This window comes from Cibotium barometz, chromosome 27 (assembly GCF_041138505.1).
Source record: "Cibotium barometz isolate CiBa-2024 chromosome 27, ASM4113850v1, whole genome shotgun sequence".
In the NCBI taxonomy this organism is placed as follows: domain Eukaryota; kingdom Viridiplantae; phylum Streptophyta; class Polypodiopsida; order Cyatheales; family Cibotiaceae; genus Cibotium; species Cibotium barometz.
The window spans coordinates 40,620,014-40,641,631 of record NC_141072.1 but is presented as its reverse complement, the minus strand read 5'-3'; the positions used below and the strand labels follow the sequence as shown (position 1 = coordinate 40,641,631).

The following is a 21,618-nucleotide window of genomic DNA, read 5'->3' as shown; positions in this document are numbered from 1 at the left end:
TGCCTGCATATAAAACACTGGTTCGGGAGCCCCGAAAACTCCACTCCCTAATCGATCCATCCCCCCTATCCTAGGTAACTGCATGACCTTCGGAAGGGAGGAGAGGTCAGGAACCAAAACTCTAACCGACGGCGGCAGGCCAACTGCTCTAGCCACCACTGAAGCTGCTGTGGGGCCAATCTCAAGCACCGAGCCCACCAATGATCCTATCCTAGAAAGGAGCGGAAGGTACTCGCGGCGAAGTCCAGGAAAGCAAACTGTGACATGGAATAGGCGCTCTCCCTGCTCGGCCGTCGCTCGCTGCTGGGTCAAATCCATGCTGCCAATGTCTGAAGAAGGCCCGAGCGCCCCTGATGTCAAGGGGACTCATTGCTAGGACCTGGGCCACGCTCTGGGCTGTCTCGAACTCAATCTGGTAGTGTCCGCAGCCCAATAACTGAACATCCAGGATCTTGCCCACATCTGCAAGGCGGGCCTTGAGAAGATCCCGGATCTTCCCTCTGCTGGGGCGAGTGCCAACTATACAGCAGATGGTGGAGTGTGCCTAGAGGCGTTCCATGCGGCGAGGCTCGCTTCCTCTTATGGCGAAAGAGAAAGCCTGATGGGGGTATCCTCAGGGGCGGGCGAGGGGGCTGCGGAAGAGTCCCTCTAAGGTGGGGCAGGAGGAACCTCCATCAGAGTCTAAAGCTGAGTCGAGGGCGAAGCGAAAAACGGAGGATCCTGCAAGAGCCAAGCTGCACGAAAAAGCAGAGCGGGGAGGGGAAAAGGGGGAAGGGCGGAAGCATCATCATTGGTGTTGATGTTCACCCATCGCCACTAAAAAGAGATGTAGACGGCAACCCTATACCGCCAAATGCCGACCTTGTCCAAGTTTGGAGAGAGGAAGGGATTCAGATGCTCTATGTGCCATCGTTCACGAGCATGGAAGATAGTGTGCTAACCATGGTTCAACATATTCCCACAACTGTAGAAGCATGGGCCTTGTTGCAAAGCTAGTACAAGACCCCAAATACCTCAAGGATTCCAAATCTCAAAAATGAACTTTACAACAAGAGAAGTTGAATGAAGGTGAAATGGTGTTTCTTTCCAGAATCAAAGATCTCCATGACCAAGTGGCTACAATTTGCATGAGAGTGTTGTCCCCTGATCTCTCTTGTCAATGTTTTAAGGGTATTGCCACAGAAGTGTGACAGTTTTGTTACATCTTTGAATGTTGGTTTCAGGCTTAGTCCTCACATTTAAGGAGTTTAGCTCATTAAGTTGGGATGAAGAGATGAGGATGCAAGAGTTGTAATGGTGGCGACTAGGCTTTCTCCACTAAAACAAAGAAGAAGGATAAGGATTCTAACTCTTTAAATTAGAACAAAAAGGTTTTTTACTGTAACAAGAAAAGATACATAGCCAAAGAATGCAAGAAAAAGAAAAGGTTAAATACTTTTACTGTAACAAGAAAGGGCACATAGCCAAAGAATGCAAGCATATGCCAAGAATGGCACTATAAAGAACAAGGAAGAATCTAGTCATACTGCAAAAATAGAGTTGTTTGTTGCCATGGAAGAAGTGTGTAGTGAGATAGTTAATGTTATAACACATGATGATTCTTGGATCATTGGCAATGGAGCTTCTCGGCATGAAGTCACAAGGATTGGTATTACTCCCTAAAGCTTGTGGGAGATGACATTATGGTGGCAATGACAGTGGCAATGAAATCTTTGAGCTTGTTGGAATATTTGAAGGCTAGATAGGCTTTTTTGGAAAAACTATAATTGCCAAAACAAGTTTGATCCATGGAAATATTGGTGGCTGTTTGTAACAACTAGTATCCTCCCCCTCATGATGCTAACTAATCAAAGCTAACATCTCTGGATTCCAATACTCCTCTAATTATGTGATTCAAGCATCAAAAGACTTCTAAACACGAGAAATACCTAGTGAAGGTAGGCTTGGAATTCAGCTTTTTTCTTTTCTCTTATTGCCACACAAATAATTAGAATACACTCAAGCACTTCCATTGATGTAACCAGCTTTTTACCTAGGTAGTTATTTTTTATAATGAAATGGAACAATGATTTGGTAAGTGTTCCTTCTATATAAGAGAAACGATGCTTTCCCTAGAATGAGTAAGATAATAACACATTATTCAGAATACTCGCATCAGCTATGTTTTTCCACTCCATAATGTCAATTTTGATGAAGTGTATACTTACACAACGTTAAGAACAAAAATATCAGAGCAACACGAGAGATATTATTTAGCATGTCTTAATCTTACGTCCAATTACAATTCAAACAAAAGGCTTTGAATTTCTCAAAGCATTGAAGAACCCTAGAAATATGTTTTGAAGAGACCCATGTCTTTTAAGTTAATAAAATCCAGAATCAATGTTTTAATTTTGAGGAGAAGAGAATTTGCAACTCCATTTTTCCATCGGTCAAATTAATAAAGCTACTGTCAAACTGTGTTGGTTGCAAAAAAATATAACCCTGGACTTGGAGTCTAGTATTTTGACAAAAAGTAAATTTAGAGTCTCTTAAGGTAGGGCTCTGTCTAGTTAGCATAAGGTTTTATTTGCATTAGGCCATCGAAAGAAAATATTATCTTAGCTGCTTCATCATTCCATTTCTTCCCCTTGCTTACTACATTTCCATAAACACTCGTATGTATCAGTTGGATTTTGGCCAAGGCTATCATCAAAGTGGTTTTGAATGCCCTTTGTAGCAAGAATTAAATTTTTCTCTCGTTAATCCTATCAAAGCCTGCTGTTTCTCAAGTGCTGATCAGTCCTCGAGAAATTGAACGATCCCATTTATCTCTCTTAGTTCATTACGTCTAGCTTTTCACAGAGACTTAAGGTCACATGATCCCTACACGGATGTCATATACTCATCACAAACTTGCATTAACACGATTCATCCAAGCAGGCCGTACACAAACATTCCAATCTTATCTTAGCGTCATCATCACTCCTTCCCCTCCATCACTATGGTCCAAAATTCCCTCATATGCAGACTAATGTTGAAGGGGTTTGAAAACCCTTCGAGAACGAGTTTTTTACTCTCTCATCAATCCTATCAAAGCTTGTTGCTTCTCAGTACCTTTTGTCAATCCTTCAGCAATTGAGCAATCCCATCTGTCTCAAGGTTACCACAGACTCTGGTTTTTCTTGAAGATTCCTGGCTTTGTCATTACGTTTCGTTTTTCATGGTGTGCTTCCTCACTATAACTCAGAGTCCCATGCACTTTAATGCAAAAATACTGGCTTGGATTTGACGTTTAAAAAACAAGGCAAATACACAAGTAAATGAGGGTTTCAATGGCAAAAATACTGGCATGGATTTGAGGTTTAAAAAAACAAGGCAAATACACACATGGTTTCAATGGCTCTACAAACATGTGTGATGTACACACTGATTATTAGCATCCACACCATCAGCTTCTTGAGTTTTGCTATATGCTTTCTGTTACGAATTAAATATGCCTTGATGCTGAACGACGAGCATAAACAAGGGATCATACATGCTTATTGATGTTTGTTGAGTATCCCCCGACCAAAGTACTCAGCTATGACTGAGAACCCATCATCTGAATTTCTTAGCAGCTGGAAAAACCTGTCATGATCACTAGCATTCTGCTCCAAATTGCGCTTCATGTCCAGTAATGTGCGGTTTCCAGGAGCACAAACTGGGCATTCTTTCTCATTGTCCCCAAGGCAACGCTGATGAAAAGAATGCATACATAAGAAATGGACTGCGGGAAGATCCAATGAAGAGGTGCATGCAGAGCATTTGCTTAGCTGGAAAATCCTTGCATTTGTTCGAAGGTCTTGGACCTCCTTGCGCATGGTGATGGTTTCTTTCTGCAAAAAACATTCCAAAAAGGTGCTCTCATTTCATGAAATGAAAGAGATAAAAGCCATGCAATAAAAGCAAGACAAGAACAGGAACTAAGAGACCCACGCTTCATAAAGACCACCCCTTCACTAACTTTAATTTCTGTGGTTTCACTTGATTTGAAACTCATGCCTAATCCTGGGAACTGATACCTCACTATGGGTCTGAACCAAATCCAAGTGTTACAAAACCGTGAGTATTACTACACTCTTACAACACATCAAGTGGCTGTTGGTTTGTTTTCCTTTATCATGTAGAATAAACAGTCTGTACCATGTAGTGTTGGGACAGCTATGGCTGTGGACACAATGGACGAACAGTGGGTGCAGCAAGTCATGCTGGAAGTCATGGACAAAGTTTCAACTCAACCCATGATGCAGGGAGGAGATTTTCATAACCAGCCGCAACAAACTCAAGTACACCCACCTTTTGCAACTCAGGTACCACCTCAATATATGGGACAGCCTGTTCATGTGGCGGTATCTGCTAATGATCCTAATCTTTTTCCTGCTTAATATTCTCATAGTAACCTCCTCTACCTCTCGGACAGCCATCGTGTCACCATTGCCATGTGGCAGTGCCACGTGTCACCTGCGCTGTCCGACTCTACCTGTCAGTTGCTATCTTATGTCTGGCTATGCCACAAGAATACTATGTATAGTGTGCCTCTTTAATAATCAGGTTTGCGAACTTCGTCTTTTGAAAGTGGTCACAAGGACATGAAACTAGAACATGTTTTGCCCTTTCCACCAGGAAATGGGTGTGTTTCTTGAGTCAACACGAAACAGATAATGGCATTTTCTAGAACAGATGCTTAACTACATGACAGCAAACCTCATTAAATCAAGACCAATTCAGTTGCAGTAGGTTGTCAAAGAGCTGGGTATGTAGCACAGGTTCAGTTGTTATACACAATCATGCATTGCAATAGCTAACCCTGAAAATTGTTCTAAACCGAAACACATAGACATAAGGCGCCACTTTTTCAGAAAAATCCCGCAAATTCAATAAAATATGCACATGCACCCTGCTCACACACCACGTGCGCACGTGAGAGAGAGAGAGAGAGAGAGAGAGAGAGAGAGAGAGAGAGAGAGAATTGGCCAACATAAGCAGCCGTTATCCATACCTGATACTTGTCAATAGTTTTCTGATCCTCTTCAATAAGCTGTGATATGTGTTGGAATTGGCGAGCAATATAATCTTTCACAACTGATAGTGTCAGAGTAGGGTTTTTGGCAAGTGTTTGCAACACAATAAGAGGAGGAAGAAGATTATCCTTTTCCACGTACACAAGAACCTCTTTCACTTCTTTTGAGCAATCCTCCCCCCTCTCCCCAAAGTACTGCAGCACATCAGCCCAGAGAGAAGAATCTCCACCTCTGCTTGAATCAGCTAACCTCTTGCAGCAAGCAATCAACCCTTGATAGTCCTTATCTTGCTTATAACAAGCCATTACTTCTTTGAAAAGCTTCATCTTCTCATATAAAAATAGAAGGCCATCTCTGAACCCATGCATCTCACATAGCACAACAGCCAGATCCTCATCATATCGAGGTTGTTGTTCATGAGGAGGCCATCCACTCTTGAGCAGAGCAAGCCCTTTCATGAGTCGTTCTGTCCTCTCTTCCTTTGACTCCTTGATTGACTCTCCAATGGCTATTTCCCCTTTACCTTTGCTAGTTCTTCTAGAAACAGACTGGTCTGTAGAGGAATACCCACTTCGTGAAGACAACTTGACATTCAAACTTCTAGCTCTGTTCAAACCAGCATGATTTGTCTCCTCTCTTTTCTCAGGTGGTTGAGAAAAACCAGGTGCACAGAGATCCTCAGAGAGATAGAGTTCCAAAAGGGTATTGTGTATCTCTACATGGGCTAGAGAGTCCTTAACCTTATTAATATACTGCTCCAAGAAAAACATTAGCCATTTCGGCTGGTCCACAAATATGTGTACAAAGTCCACAGGAGATGGGAGGATTTCTGGCATGCCATTTGCATGTAGACCATTTGCTAATCCTCCAGAATCCCCAACACAAATCCCCATGAGCACATCAATTGTCTCAGCTGGCTTGTGACACACAAGAATTTTCCCATACTGTTTCAACCTTACTGCAGCCTCATAAAGCGACAGGCTAGAGATATATTGTAAGGCTTCGTCATACCCACCCAAATCCTCGAGCAAAATCTTCAAGTACCACTCATGTTCCCCAGCTTTCTTTGCAACATACATGGCATGTTGGTGGTAACCTGCTGCACGACAAACCTTGACTGCTGTCTCCACATCAAATCGCAGCTCTCCCTCAACCCCCTCTTCACCTTTGATAAAGTCATCCAGTTTTGCCACAGCTTTAAGCTTTGTGAAGCAGTTTATCAAAAGAGTTGTATGATCAGGGGTAGCCAAGCCCTTCTCATGGAGCTTTTCCAAGTAGTTTGTTAGATTATGGATTCTCTGTGCATCTAAGAACTTCTGAATGACATATGAGGGTTCTAATTGCCCAATAGTGCGAATGTATTGAGCCATTGCTTCATCATAATCCTGCTTTCCATACAAGTGATCACCATACTTACGCAACACTTCAGCTGTTGCCGCAGCATCTTGCTGGCTTTGCACTAAGTTGATGGCAACAGTATACAGACTCTTGCGGAAGAGCATTTCTAGTTTGCTCTCCATATCCTTTTCACCTAAACACAAAACCTTGTGATCATCTGTGAGGATGATGATGTTACCCCATTCGCACAGAACATGAGAAACCTTTCCGATTGGAAAACTGTAGGCAATAAGCCTGTTCTTCAAATCATAAATATTGAAAACATTTCTGTCCAGTCGCCTTTGATCTGCTATGACAACCAACAGATACCCTCTGAACCACCCAACGAAGCTCTTCTCTCCTTCAAAAGCCCAACAGGGGCCACGTCCATCAGCATCATAAAAGTAGACTGCCTCAGGAAGTCCAATCACAAGATCCTGACAAAGAAAATCAGCACATACAATAAATGAATCATCCTTGTTGCAAGAGAATTTCAAGACTGAGGGGGTGGGCCCATACGGGTTCAAACCTGATTGTCATTCATTGTCACACATCCCCCATCACAGCCGCTTTGGTCCAGTATGATTCTCTGAGGAGTCTGTTCGTGCATGTTGAACAGAGAGATAGAGTGCTTGGTCACCACAAAGAGCTGCCGTGCTTGCCCATCAACTCGAAAGCCAAGTCCTGTTATTGCTGATGCTGGGCTGCCATCTTCAGAAGGACTGACCACTAGTTTAAGACGTCCCATCCCACCACGAGCAACCTCCCCCTTTATGCAGTAAACAACTCCTGTTTCTAGCCCCATGCAGATCAGTAACATAGGAGGTGCCTCCTCAAACACCAAGAATGAAGTGATCTGCAGCCCAACAATAAAAGATGAGGGAACCATCATTGCAAGCAAGTAAAGATTCTTAAAGATGAAAACAATATACTGACGAACATCATGCAGAGAAACAAACCTTTGCCTCAGGAAATTTGTCTGTAAAGACCTGCAAAGTTCGGATGCACAGTGGACCAGACGTGCTTGAGCCTTCTGACTGAACTTTATCCAAATCAAAAATCTTGAGGTAAACTGAGGAGAGAGGCAGGGTCTCGTCTTCACCCACTGTCACAAGCATATTTCTTTGCTGCAGAGTGTTAAGAAAAACTAGTCAAGTTTGTTTATGACAAACAGGTAATGTAGGTACCTGTATAGATCTATGAATTCAGCCCTAAACATTGTATAATCATCCAAAGAAAAATCTCACTAGCAAATTAAGCTCTGTATGTTGATATAGGAGATGGCTAATTTGAGTCTTTCAGCTTTTTTACAATTTAAATATGATGTGCTGTCCTTTAGATTGACTCAATGTCTGCAATCTGATGGAGTGTTCCTCACAAACCATAACAAAAAGCATCCATGGCTTCATGCATAAGCCATCATGCTTAGTTTCTATCACCTTCTACCTTGGGCAGACTTGGCCATCATGAAGACATGCCCACAACATTTGTTGCTTTATGCATGAGCCCTTGTCAGAGAGTCTGGCCAAAGCGACTAATTAAACTCGATTAGACATATGTATACTGGATTGCATGGACAATGGAATTGAGTTATGCATGCACAACGTAACACAGCACCTGGGTCCCAATGAGCAGCCTTGCTGACTCTTTCTTTTACTTGGTATGAGAATGAAAAGCACAAAGCTGGTGCTGATTTCCACTGTTTTACCTTTAGTATGCACACTTGTACATTAATACCCTTCAGCCTGTCACACTGTCTCCAGTTCTGTCCATCAATCTCTGTCTGCATCCACCTGCTGAATGAAGGTGATCACTTACTGCGGTGTTTCTGGCTGTTTCTGGGCGCTTTTTGGAGCCTAAGGGGCTGCATTTTGCTTGAGCAGGGGCTGATCTGGATGTGATGATCTGGGGGACCTTTTACAGGCCTATTTTAACCCCTTCTGCTTGGCGACCTGCTCAACCAAGCGGTTTTTAATTCCATTTTTTTACGGGACTTCACAGTCTGGGTCCCTGGCCACCTGGCCTGCCACTCCAGGAAGACCGGACAGTTCGTGAGTGCAAGCCGGGAAGACTGCGAGCGGCAACCCCAGCAAGATTGAGAGGAGTGTTGGGTCCCAAACACCCTCTGAAGGGCCACCACCACAAATGGTGTATTTGCTTTATTGCTGAAATTCTTCTTGCTGCATTTCTAGAAACGCCACTGGCCGCCCTGGATCAAGACCTCTACCTTGCGTTTGGCTATGTACAAGCCTCACCAACTTGTAGATATGTCAGACGGCTGGCCCAAGGGCTGGAGCGACCCTTATAAAGGGGTGGGAATGTTGAATATGCTAGCTGACCTGCATATAAACTGGCCGACAGCATAAAGAGGACAAAATCATATGTGATGATGAGCTTTTCACACGTGTGGGCCCATAAGGTTGGGCAGCCCCTATGTGTCCTATTCACACGTGGGCCTGGCCAATGGGCTGTCGACAAAGATATATAAAATAGACTGCTGATTGTGGCTGGAGCTCCCCCTCTTGCACCCCCCTCTGTCCTTCCTTCCTTCACTCGCTTCCACCCTCCATCTCTCACTGCTGGCTGCCCCCTTCCATCTCCCGCTTCCATCTTCCTTCTCCTCGTTTCCACCTTCCCTCTCCCGCTTCTGCCTCCTTTGTGCAGCTATCCACGCTGAAGGCAAATGCACACTTATGGTAGTGCTACGTGTGAACAAGACCTAACCAAGGACACTTTTTCCCATGTGGTTTTTCCCCTTGGAAATCCAGTGTGAAAGGACACTCTATCTATTGCTTTGTACTTTCATATTATCATTATGGATGGATATATGTGGAAGGTTGACTCTATCACCTCCACCAATTCTCACTCTCAATATCTGTGTACTCTGTCTTCTCCATCTCTCTGTGGCTGTAAGCAGAAACCCTAAGTGTCTGGCTGTGGCTTTCCAACATTGGATATCAGAGCTGGTCTCTGCTGGAGCTGCCCATCCAATTGTCCACCTTCGACCTGTTGTGTACGCCATCGACCTCTGTGTGACTGTGGATTCCCGTTTTCAGCCCTGCCACACCTCCGCTCAGCCCCCTTGGCAGTGCTAGTGCGCAAAGAATCGCCTCCACCCCTTTCCGCCGGCCAACTGGGCGGCACTAGTGTGGGGTGAGCCGCCGTCACCCAGCCAGCGGCGGGGGCGCTCAGCCCACTTTGTTGGAAATGGTCCTTCTCATGACTTATGAATGGTTTTTCTAAGGTTAGATTCGTAGTCATAGATTACTCAAATCAAGGAGTAGATTAAGCCTCACTCATTGAGGAGTGATTGATGTAACTGCTTTGGTGTTTGCCTATTTTAATAGGCCCTTTCTCTTAATAGATATCACTTGTGTGTTTGCACTTTCGTTCGAGTGTGTTCATCATATTCCTCTATTTTCATTATGGTATCAAAGCAGGCAACATCCTGTCGTCCTGTGTAAGAGGGAGGACTTGCTGATTTTCATGGGCGTCATCACATCAGCGCCAACTATCTAAGCAAGGCATCATAGATCAAGAGCTCTACCACCATGAACGGCGGCATTAGCTAGACGGCAGCTACCCGAGCTCGTATCACACGCCCATCTCTCTCAGTGATCAAAGGGGGAGAAGCCATAGCCTTCAAGGAGATAGTGCAGAAATGGTGTGAAGGCAAAGCACGAACATCACAGAAGCAACATCAGCATGCAGGTCAGGTTTCTCGAAGTTCGACTTCTCAGCGCAGTTCAGGGTGCCCCCGAGGAACATCAGCAGCGAGATCAAACATTAAGCAGCTGCCAATACTAGTGTGTCGTCGATACCGGTATGTCGGTAGCAGCCGTCTTCCTCTTCATGATTGAGCTTCAGCCCACCGATCGCCACTGTGCTTTTGTTATAAGGTCAAACAAAGCCTTTTCTTTGAAAATATTTTAAGCCTTGTTCCCATGAAACACAAGGTTCTCTTTTCAATACTTACTTTCTCATCATGTTGTATGTTGTCATTATTATTGTTTATATTGATGACATTATGATATACTTTCTTTTTAATCATCATGTCGAATTCTTGCTCCACGCAAGAGTCTACAAACCAAAAATCCCCCTACAAGCCAGTTAAGAAAATAAAAAAAAACAAAGAAACAGAAGTCTATATACTCAAAATTTCGACAAAAAGACATGCATCTGTATGGGCAAGGGCATATTTGGGGACCCTTGCAAGTGAGTCTTTAAGCCAGAACATATCCTTGTAAACAGGGAGTTTGACACTGCCTTGGGAATTATTCCCAATTGGTAAGACCTCTCCTTTTTCATCTCATGGCAACTGAGGGAAAGTTAGATAAATTTGATGGGGTATCATTTCACAAACTAAGGTCAAAGTTTTAGGAATCATTGCACTTCACCCAAGTGACTCCTATATCCATCACATCGATGGGTATGCAAGCTCGAAAGCTGCATGGGATCAACTTGAGCAGTTGTTTGGAGCGCAGGCTAAATCTTCCAAAATCAGCCTACTAATCAAATTTTTTGAGCTATGTATGCAGTCTGGAGACTCTATTGCTTCTCACTTGAATTATATGAAAAGTTCGGTGACCCAGCTTGCAGGAATCAAGAAAGAAGTTGAAGAAGATGTGAAGATTGCGGTTCTCTTTAAGTGTCTTCCTCCAGATGACTACGGTCACTTAGTCACGACAGTTACAAATCTTCCTACTCCCAAGCTCACTGACATTGAGGTGTCCATCCTCGATGAAGAACAGAAGTTACAGAGGAAGGTTGGCTCCTTCTCAGGACATGATGGTGCTTCTTCAGCAAAACAACAAAGCCCAAATGCAGCCATTGTGGTAAAGTTGGCCATGAAATGAAGAGTTGTTACTTGAAGCCATGTCAAAAATATCTTCACTTGCAGTTTCTGTGGCAAACCAGGCCACAAAGAAGACAGGTGTTTGATCAAGGCTCATAAAGAGAAAGAGCAAGCTCACATGGTGGAAGAAGCCTCCTCTTCCAAAGAAGACACTAACATAGTTTTTGATTCAGATTATGCTTTCTAGGTATATGGCTTGATGGCTTTTATGATGGACACAACATTTATGGTAAAGCATAGTTTTATGGCACTTCTGGCATCACATGGCATTCTTTTATGGCTTTTTGTATGGCAACATTTCCTCTTCTTGACTCTCATTGAGAGCACTTTTGGGCTTACGTCGCCGTCCCTTGCTGACCAGCAAGCCTTCCTCCAGTTCGTCCAGCAACTGCTCTCTGTGCAAGTTTCTGCTGAGGGTCTACAACACAGTCCAAATTTTGGGGCTTTTCTGAAATTCATGCAACTCGGTAAATTTGGGGCCAATACTATATATAACTTTTGGTGCTTCTCTAAAATTCATGCAATTCAGAACAAATTGGCGGCCAACACTGTATACAACTTTTGGGGCTTTCCTGAAATTCATGCAGTACAGCACAAATTGAAGCCAAAATAGCTAACTGAATCCTTCCAATTAGCATCGAATAAAATGGAACAACACACTTCATAATTATCTTGTTACAAAGTTTAACAGAGTTTACTAAATCATGGATGGAACAACAAAATCACAATGTGCAGTATTTTATTCATGTTTCCTAGACGGCATAATTGGGAGTTCCAAATTGGTAAGAAATGTATGGGTGGTATCATGGTAGTATGGGACACTAGCGATTCATGTTATTCCTTAATGTGGTCTCAAGTATATAGAGACATGTTTTAGTATGTGAAAGTCTAGGATAAGGCCATCTCATTCCTTTTATGCAGGATTTTATTCATGTTTCCTAGACGGCATAATTGGGAGTTCCAAACTAGTAAGAAATGTATGGGTGGTATCATGGTGGTAGGGGACGCTAGCGATTCCTCACGTATATGATCTTATGGGATAATTTGGGCTCAAGATTGTTGCCTTGCTAACATTACTTGTCGTGTTGACATGTTGTGGACACTATCTAGACAAAAGACAACCTATAATAATAGTGATTGAGATACATGCCAAATACACATAATCATTCAGCTGCATCCTCACTCGTAGCTTCCTTTATCTTCGTCAAATGGGCTCCCTTCGACTTTGACTTGCCCTTGGCATGTGGGCAGTTCGTCCTCATAAGCCCTTGTTGACTGTCTGCAGGTGAACCACCGACCCTCCTTAATGTAGAGTGTCTGCTCCACTTTCTTCGCCTTCTTTGAATTGGGGTCTCCCGAAGTCTGAGGTTGACTTTGGATATCTGTTGGAGTCTGAGAATCCTTCCCATGCTTAAACTTTCGTTTATGTTGGAATCCTGACTAGTCTATCGAAAAGGGTTGTTGGAGTACCTTTGGTTGTATCTTAGCCATGGTCTCATCATAAATCTTAGCATATTAGATAGCATCATGCAATGCCTTGCTTCAATTATTCTTGATCTGGAGCTAATATTCATCTGGTAATCCATCCACAAAGAATCCAAGAATAGTAATGGGATCCATGTGAATTGCTTGAGCCATAGTCACCAGAAACGAGAAACGGGAATGGAAACGTTTGAGGAATGGAAACGGGAAACGAGTTTTTAGGGGTGGAAACGGTCGTTTCTTGTGACAACATCACTTGGGAAACGAGAAACGGCCATGGAAACGGATGGAATCTTGAAACGGAGAAACGCGTTTCTAGAGGCTGAAACGGCCGTTTCCTGTGACTAGCCTGAGCCTATATGTCACATGCACCCTGCACTGGAGTGCTATGTGACACTTGGCTCTACATCAGTGCACCATTCATCAGTAGGATTTACCTTTTTAGGAATATTGTCGTATGTTGTGGCCCCATTGTGAACCCCAGTCTGGGACAGCTATGTAGGTCAGTCTCCACAACCATAAAGAGTCTGCATGTGTCAATCCTCTTAACCCACTTGGAGAATTTATCAGATAGTGCATGTAGTGTCAGCCTTAGTATTAGGTTGCATTAGTAGTAGACTGGAAAACTTCATAATGTCACCATAAAGGGGCAAGTACGGGGACTCTCCATGGGTGGCATATTTAGAATTGGAGGGTGCAAAGTAGCACACTGCAAGGTAGATGTCTCGGGCCCCCTCTGTCTGGATCCTCACCCACAAAAACCGTGCAGCCTCATCCCGTCCGACCACCTGTATCACATGTTGAAGCTCCTCCCTGTATAGTAGAGAGAGAGAGAGAGAGAGAGAGAGAGAGACCACTCATGTACATAGAACCTAAACTACATTGTGAAGAGAGACTTCTAGAGAAGAAATGAAATGAAATGATATATTAACGTCTTCAGAAGGCCAAAATGACCTATGAGACCAAAAAGGTTACAACAATTGGTGGATCTGATACAATGTCTGTGTAAGAAAGGGGCGCCTGGACCGCCCCAGCTCTATAGCCCGATCAATCAGTGTACCTCTGGTGCAGCTATACTCTGGGGCTAGCTGGAATGCCTGCTGGCCTGACTGCTCAATCTCTGGTCGAAAGAAGTCTGTAATCTGCCTCTGTAGGTGTCTCTCCCTCTCTGATCCCCTCCCTCTCAAGAGACCCTCTCTATGTCTACGCAGCTCCAGCAAGTATAATCCAAGGCATCTCTGATCCTGGTATCTCATGACTCTAGAAAGTGGTCCGAAACCCTCTCTAAACAGGCAGTGAAAACGGCCTCGTATCTCATAATATACTGGACAGTGACATATGTAATGTAACTCTGTCTCTGGCTCCATCTGGCACAGCTAACAAATCCTGGCCTCAGCAGGTACTCCTCTGAATCTGCCAGTCTCAATCTCTAGCTGGTGTGAGGATGTGCGCATTTGATCAATAGCACACCGTACCCCATGAGAAAGATGAGTATCCATGTAGCTGGGTCTAATCACAAACCCATCCTCCGTGAGCTGGAGAAGATGATCTCTATAGAAAGCCATCTTCATACCAAGCTCGTGTGTCGGCTGTATCCATGTCCTCCTAGTGTCCAGCTGAGTCAAGTCCTGCCTGATAAGTCTGGTAATCTCTGCCCATGTGAGAGAGAGGGAGGGTGCATCCAAGGAGTACTGAAATGGAGGTAGCCTGTCCATACTAAAGCCATGCAGTTGGAACCAAGCTGTCATCTGTGCATACCAACATGATCCGTCTCCCTGTGATGCCAGCTGTCGTGAAGACTCCAAGGCTAAGCGAGCATATCTGTCTCTAGGGAGAGCCCAAGTGCTATGTATAAAGGAGACTGATCGAGTGAGTGCCTCTACTACCAATGGGGGGGCAGCCATCTCTGCACGGATAATATCATGTGGTACGGAGGCCTTGGCCCTAATCATCCGGGAAATCATAGAAACCAAGGGCCTCTCCATACGTCTCCATCCATCAGTGCTACCAGCTCGGCTGTGGTGATCCACTGAGGGTCCCCATATCTCCACTCCATACAGCATGGCTGAAGCGACCAAAGTGTCAAAGACCCAGAGCTTTGTTCGAGGTTCCTGAAATTGAACCTGCGAACACATCCTCTCTAGTCTCCCCAATGTTGCATAAGCTCTGATCAATCTGGTCTCCGCTGCTCTCCTCAAGGAAAATAGTGGGCCACTAAAAACCACACCAAGGTAAGTATATGCATCTGTATACTCCATTGTCTCCTGACCATATGTAAAGGTTGTCTCCTGACCATATGTAAAGGTGGGTACTGACCTCCTAACCCACTGTGCTGTGGTGTTAAACACCATCACCTTGGTTTTACCAAGGTTGACAGACAATCCACTGTCCTGTGCAAACGTGTGCAATGCATCCAAATGACGCTACATCCCCTCTAGAGAATCTGAGATCAGCACAATATCATCAGCATACAATAACAACGGAATCCATGTCCCTGCTAGCTGTGCTCCTCTGTCACCCTCCTGCTCTACATAGTCCGAAACCTCATCCACATACATCCCAAATAAGGTGGGAGAAAGGGGGCCGCCCTGTTTCACCCAAATAGTGGAGTGAACCATCTCAGATATACCCTGAGTAGTACGTACCTGCCCCACAACTGTCCTGTATAAAGCCATGATTCCCCAAATCAGCTCTGTGGGGCACTCCCATCTCCTGTAGTTTGCGCATCAGTCCGGCTCTCGGTACTGTGTCAAAAGCTTTGCGGAAATCCACAAAGCAACAATAAATCCTCCTGCCATATAATCTGCCCTCCTCAATAATAGCTCTGAGTGTCAAGATATGGTCAAGAGTGGAGAAACCTCTCCTAAACCCTGCCTGCCCTTATGCACGTATGCCCTCTCTCTCTGCCCATCTACTCAACTCCTGCTCAAGAATAGATGCATATAATCTAGCCAATGTGGGACCAATCATGATGAAGAGAGAGAGAGAGAGAGAGAGAGAGAGAGAGAGAGAGAAATGAAGATAGGGCAAAGCCAAGGGTGAATCTGCCAACAGAGCTGTTGTTTTAGGGTTTTGTCTGCAACAACAGAGCTGCTGTTTTAGGGTTTCGTCTGCAACAGAACTGCTGTTTTAGGGTTTCGTCTGTAACAGAGCTGCTGTTTTAGGGTTTTGCCTGTAAACAGAGCTGTTGCTTTAGGGTTTCGTCTGCAACATAGCTGCTGTTTTAGGTTTTCGTCTGCAACAAAGATGCTATTTTACAGTTTCAATCAGAAATTTTGCTGCTGTTTTAGGGTTTACACGTGCTGTTTTAGGGTTTTTCCTGCAGCAAAACAGTTTTTTTAGGGTTTCGAACAGAGGTTTTGTTGCTGTCTGGGGTTTACAGCTGCTGTTTTAGGGTTTCGCCTACAGCAAAGCTACTGTTTTAGGGTTTTCCTTGCAGCAGAGAGAGAGAGAGAGAGAGTAGGGATCCGGGGAGGTGCAACAGAGAGAGCCTTGTGGGGGAGAGAGAGAGAGAGAGAGAGAGAGAGAGAGAGAGAGAGAAAGAGAGAGAGAAATCTTGAGCTGCCTGCCTGCGACCTGCTCGACTGCTCTGCTCGACTGCTTGCTTGCGACCTGCTCGACACTGCTTGCATGCGACCTGCTCGATTCTGCTCACCTGCGACCTCCTCGACTACTCGCCTGCGCCTGTGACCTATACATATTGCGAGTTGCTTCTTTCGGCCTGCACATCTTCTTCTTCAGACCTGCGACTTCTGTTCTGCACGTCTACTTCTTGCAACCCTTTGATTTTTGCCTTTCCTTTCTCTTCTCTGTACATCCCCTTCTGAGTGTGTGTGTGTGTGTGTGAGAGAGAGAGAGAGAGGGTCTGTGTGCAAACAATAAAGGTGCTGAATTAGGGTTTCAGAGAACGGGTTTTCTTTGCTTTTGTACATGGATTTGGATGACCCGGCTGCTGCTGTTGGAGGCGTGGCTGCCAATAGCCTTAACATGGATCTTATTGAGGAGATGATCGAGAAGGATGTGGGTTATGCTTCAGATGCCTCGGAGCAACAAAAACGTCAAAGGCTTGATGTTGATGCAAGCTACACTCCGGTGAATGTTGGAGAGAATGCAAAGGAAAGTTCTCAGGTACCTTCTCCGGAGTTTGCACATTTGCTGCAGATCACTGCTGAGCTTCTGCAAGAATATGTGAAGGCAAATAGCGTGCAAATGGCTGTAGTAGATAATGGTGGTGTGGCTGATGTATGCATGGAGACTCCTTTGTTGCTACAACAGCTAGCAGATTTTCATGATCGTGCTGCTATCTTCTTCTTTACTGGGCGTATTCCGTTGTTGCCTCGTCTTAGAGCATGGTTGGGCCGCTTGGTGTCGCCTGAGGCACTTGAGGAGATTTATGATGGTCCGAGAGGCTTTTATGAAATACTTTTTAGCACTTCGGAAGCCCATAGGGCAGTCTTTGAGCAGGTGCCACTCTTTTTGGATGGGCAGTTGGTTCATGTGGTTCCATGGAAGCCTATGGCAAGGTACCAAGATATGTGCGCCAGGCTTGCCCAGTTTGGGTTGAAGTGAAACAATTCCCACCAATGTTTTGGCGTGTTTTACCAAGTCTCATGCGAGGTATCGGTGATGTCTTGGTGGTGCCTCGAATGAAATCTAGAAACCGATATCGTCTATGCATGTTGTGGGATACTGGGAGACCTAGGCCGACACATTTGCGTGTCAATATGGCTGGGCTGCAACCTTTAATGTATGAATTGAGGTGGGATACATTTGCTGGCCACTGTTTCAAATGTGGTGAGATGGGACACTTTGTCTCCGAATGTCCTAAGAAAGAACAAGTTGTTGCTACCAAGGATATCGTTGATGGGCAGTTGTCCGTGGAAGATGAGCATGATGCTCCTTTACATGATGCCCAGCACATGGATGTACATGTGTATGTTCAGAATGAGGTTGGGCAGCCATGGGTGGAAGTACGTGGTAAAAAGACACGATTTGTTGCCCCGCATGGGGGATTTCTCAGATGCTGTTTGGCGGGGGCCTTTGCGTACTCATCAGGGGCCCTTACATACATATGCTCGTCGCCCTTTGGGTTCAGGTGCCCAGCAACAGACCAGGATTAAGAGGCCGTTTTCTCAGGATACAGGGGCTCTTGGGGTGGATAGAGTAGAACGCTATCCTATTAGAAGTCGCCTAACAAAAGAAGCACAACAACAATCGCCTCTTGTGTTTGGTTCAAAGGGTGAGGTCATATCGCCATGGGATGGTCATTACCGTTTGGCACGTGCTCGGGAACTCCAAGGGCAGTCTGAGATCACAAATACCATGTCTAAAAATGCAATGCTTCAAAAGGTTCGTGATTTGGCAGATTGTCCTGGGCCTAGTACACGGCCTTGTTGATTCCTTTTCTGGGAAGGCTTATGAAAATTGTACAATGGAATGTAAAGGGTATTTCTTCGCACCAAAAGCAGTTCAGGCTTTGGCGTACAACTTTTTGTCATGGTTGGGATGTTTTGTGTGCAGTTGAACATAAGCTGCATAAGTTGGCTGGCAAAGCCTATGTATATAAGGGGTTTCATGTTTTCTACAGCGGACATCCTGCTTCGCAGTCAGGTGTTATGTTTGCTGTTTGTTCGCAATTTCAGCCTTCTCTTGTGATTCAAGATGTTCATGGAAGATTTCTAGTGATACAGATTGTTTGGGATGATACGCCTTTATGGTTGTTAGGGGTGTATGCTCCAAATAATGCTCGTGCACACCGTTTGCTGTGGAATGACTTGTGTGCTCTTTCAATCTCTCATCCTGGCTTTGTGATGGGAGACTTTAATATGTGTGTCTCCAGGGAGCAAGCCACGTCGCCTCATTCTGTGATGGATGGCCCGGAGAGAATGGCGTGGGAAGCTTTTGCAGCAAGGTCGCTAAAACAAGACATGTAGTCTTGGTTGCATCCAGATGAAAGGGGTTACACTTACGCCTCACAACAGTTTCGGGGCACTTATGCTAGATTGGATAGGATGTATATTTTACATCAAGATCTCTTTTTGCCAGAGGTTCTTACTATGATGGTTGATCAACAACAGGTTTTCTCGGATCATTGGTCGCTTGTGTTTGAAATGGTCTATCATCCTATGGATGCATATAAAGGCTTGTTGGGACGCTTGCCTTTGCGCTTAAATCACATTTTTTTGGAGCATGAAGTTTTTGATGTTTATATGCGTCAGTTGATACGACATTTCTCCACAAGAGTGTCCATGGCTGATTATCATGCTTGGCCAGTGTTCCTTACGAACACTCGGAAATTAGCGCGGCATTATGGTCTTGCTAATGCCTCTATACAAAAACCGCATGTGGCTCTTCTTGAGTCGCTTTTAAAGGGCTTGCAGGCGTTCATGTTTACTGACTCTATGGATGCTGAAGTTGTGGATGCCATAGAATGGCTGAAAAAGGAGCTATCTAGGGTGCAGGAAGCACAATATGTTCGCTTTAAACTACTTGCACGTCTTGATGCTTTGCGGGATGCTAACTGTCAATCTCATCGCTTCTATGATAAGTTGCATCAAAAACATATGCGTGAGAATATTGTTAGGCTGATGGATGTCCAAGGCAACCTTGTTACTGAACCTTCTAAGGTTATTCAGCATTGCATCAGGTTTTATGAAGATTTGCTTGCCCCTCGAGAGGATGTCTCGCCGGTTGTCCTGGCTGCAAGGGAGTCATTGTTTGCTGAAGTACGATATCAAGTTGACCCTGATGTGGCGGTTCAGCTTGATGCTCCTGTTACTCAAGGGGAAGTGGAAGCTGTTCTCTCCAAACTTCCCATGGGAAAGAGCCCTCGTTGGGATGGTTTGACAAATGAGTTTTTCCGAAAATATGCTGATCAGCTTGCAGAGCCTTTGACGCTTATTTGTCAAAGGGTTTGGGATAAGGGATATATGCCTGCCGATTGGAAGTTGGGCATACTTCGTTTGTTGCCCAAAGTCCCTTCGCCTACTTCTTTGGCTCAATGGCGCCCGATCTCACTTATGGGTATTATGTATAAAATCTTTACAAAGATTTTTGCCAATCGCTTGTTGCAGAAGGTGCTTCCTACTCTTATTCATCCATATCAATATGGATTTGTGCATGGCAAGAATATTTTGCATAATATTCTTAATGTTCAAATTGGAGTGGATTATGCCAAGGCAAAGAAGCAAGAGATTGTGATGGTGCAGCTGGATCTTGAAAAAGCTTTTGATCATGTCAGCTGGTCTTCCCTTTCTCAGTTAATGACGCAAGGAAATATTATGGGTCAAACATGGATAGCTTGGAATCACATTACGACGCCCAAAAGAATGGATGGGGCTGCTTTACTGGATGTCCGCTTGCATATGGTGGCGCGTAGGTGGGCGCTTTTTCAGGATATGTGTTTGCAGGAGCAGCCTTGGGTATTCATGGCTCGTGACTTGATTGAGTTGGAGGGATTGTCACATGGACGGACACGTGTGCAGGCTTCATGGTGGGACATTGTGAATGCGGCTCATCCTGTCCGTATTCGCTCATCTCAAATTTTATCGCATATTCTCCTTTCTTGGCATGAAGTTCTACTATTGGCTCGGTGGTGGGACCAAAGCCCATGGCTCTCTTCCATAGCATAAACCGAATGGGAGCAACCAAACGGAGAAGAGATTTGTGCGTCCAAGTAGCAAAGGCAAAAAATAGGAAATCATGCTAAGCATAATAACCTGAGCTACCTTAACCCTCACGTGCATAGGCCACCCTTGAGCTTTCCAATACACAAATTTATCCGAGATCCGAGCAAAAATCCAAGCAAGAAGCGCTTGGGGGTCCACATCCACACCCATTGGATACCCAAGATGACGAACAATGTCTCCTGTATGCACCACACGGCCTTGCCACCCTAATGCCTCAAGACCAAATTCCGTGCATACAATGAGGGCTGATTTTGTTGAATTTATTTTCAGCCCAGAAGCCAATGCAAAATTATTCCAAGCTTCCATTGCTCGATCTATATTGGCTTTTTCGGCCCTGAGAAGCATAAAAGTGTCATCCGCAAGGGCTTGAGCAACCAATTGCTTGCCATGAGGGAGATGCAAACCAACCACTTCACCATGCGATACCATAGCATCTAGGCGAGATAACATAGGATGAGTGGCAATGGCAAAGAAAAGAGGGCTAAGAGGACAGCCCTGCCGGAGAGAACGGGTGAGAGAAATACCATCCGAAAGTCCTCCATTGAGCATAATCCGTGTGATAGAGCCAGAGCCAAGTAAATGCACCAAATTAGCACCAAGTGATAGAGCCAGAGCCAAGTAAATGCACCAAATTAGCACCAAATTAGATGGTCATGAAAGACTACTTTTGAACTCTTTGCAGTTCGAAACATTTGTGGAGTCGCGTGTCATTGTTTGGCCAGACAGAGATGCTTCACGCATACGACTCAACCGCATGGTCAGGTTAGGCTTGGTTAGAATCCGAGATGCTGTGATACCTGGTCATCACAGGCCATATTCGTTTCGTCGTGTTCGGCAGCACTTTGAGGTTCCTCGGACATTTCAGCCACTATGGGTTGACATCATGCATGCAGTTGAGCCTTTTACTCCATTGCCTCGGCCATCTGCAGATCAGCCTTGGCTTGATTGGGCACTATGTAAATATGGTGACTTGATATCACTTTCAGCTAACCAGGTCTATCATAAGCTCGTATCAGAGAAAGATGGTTTCAACCAAGGCCAATAAGGTGTGGGGATTGCACAAGTCTAAATCATGGTGGCAAAAAACTCTTATGCGTGGTTGGCAGTCTAAACTCCCTTACCAAGGTAAGGTTTTCATTTGGAGGATGTTGGTGGGAGGGTTACCTACACGGGA

At 44.7% G+C, this 21,618-nt stretch overlaps 1 protein-coding gene across 1 annotated transcript in view; it reads right to left on the bottom strand.

Annotated features, from left to right (window-relative positions):
• Positions 1-3,315: 3,315 nt before the first annotated feature.
• Positions 3,316-21,618, bottom strand: part of VPS11 (vacuolar protein sorting 11) — a 39,474-nt gene continuing 21,171 nt past the window's right edge. Inside the window, exons 2-5 of the mRNA XM_086821540.1 lie at positions 7,379-7,546; positions 6,949-7,275; positions 5,021-6,856; positions 3,316-3,857 (exon numbers count right to left, since the gene is read on the bottom strand). Of these exons, the coding sequence (XP_086677666.1) occupies positions 3,522-3,857; positions 5,021-6,856; positions 6,949-7,275; positions 7,379-7,546 (2,667 nt within the window). The 3' untranslated portion in view covers positions 3,316-3,521. The remainder of the gene's footprint in view (positions 3,858-5,020; positions 6,857-6,948; positions 7,276-7,378; positions 7,547-21,618) is intronic.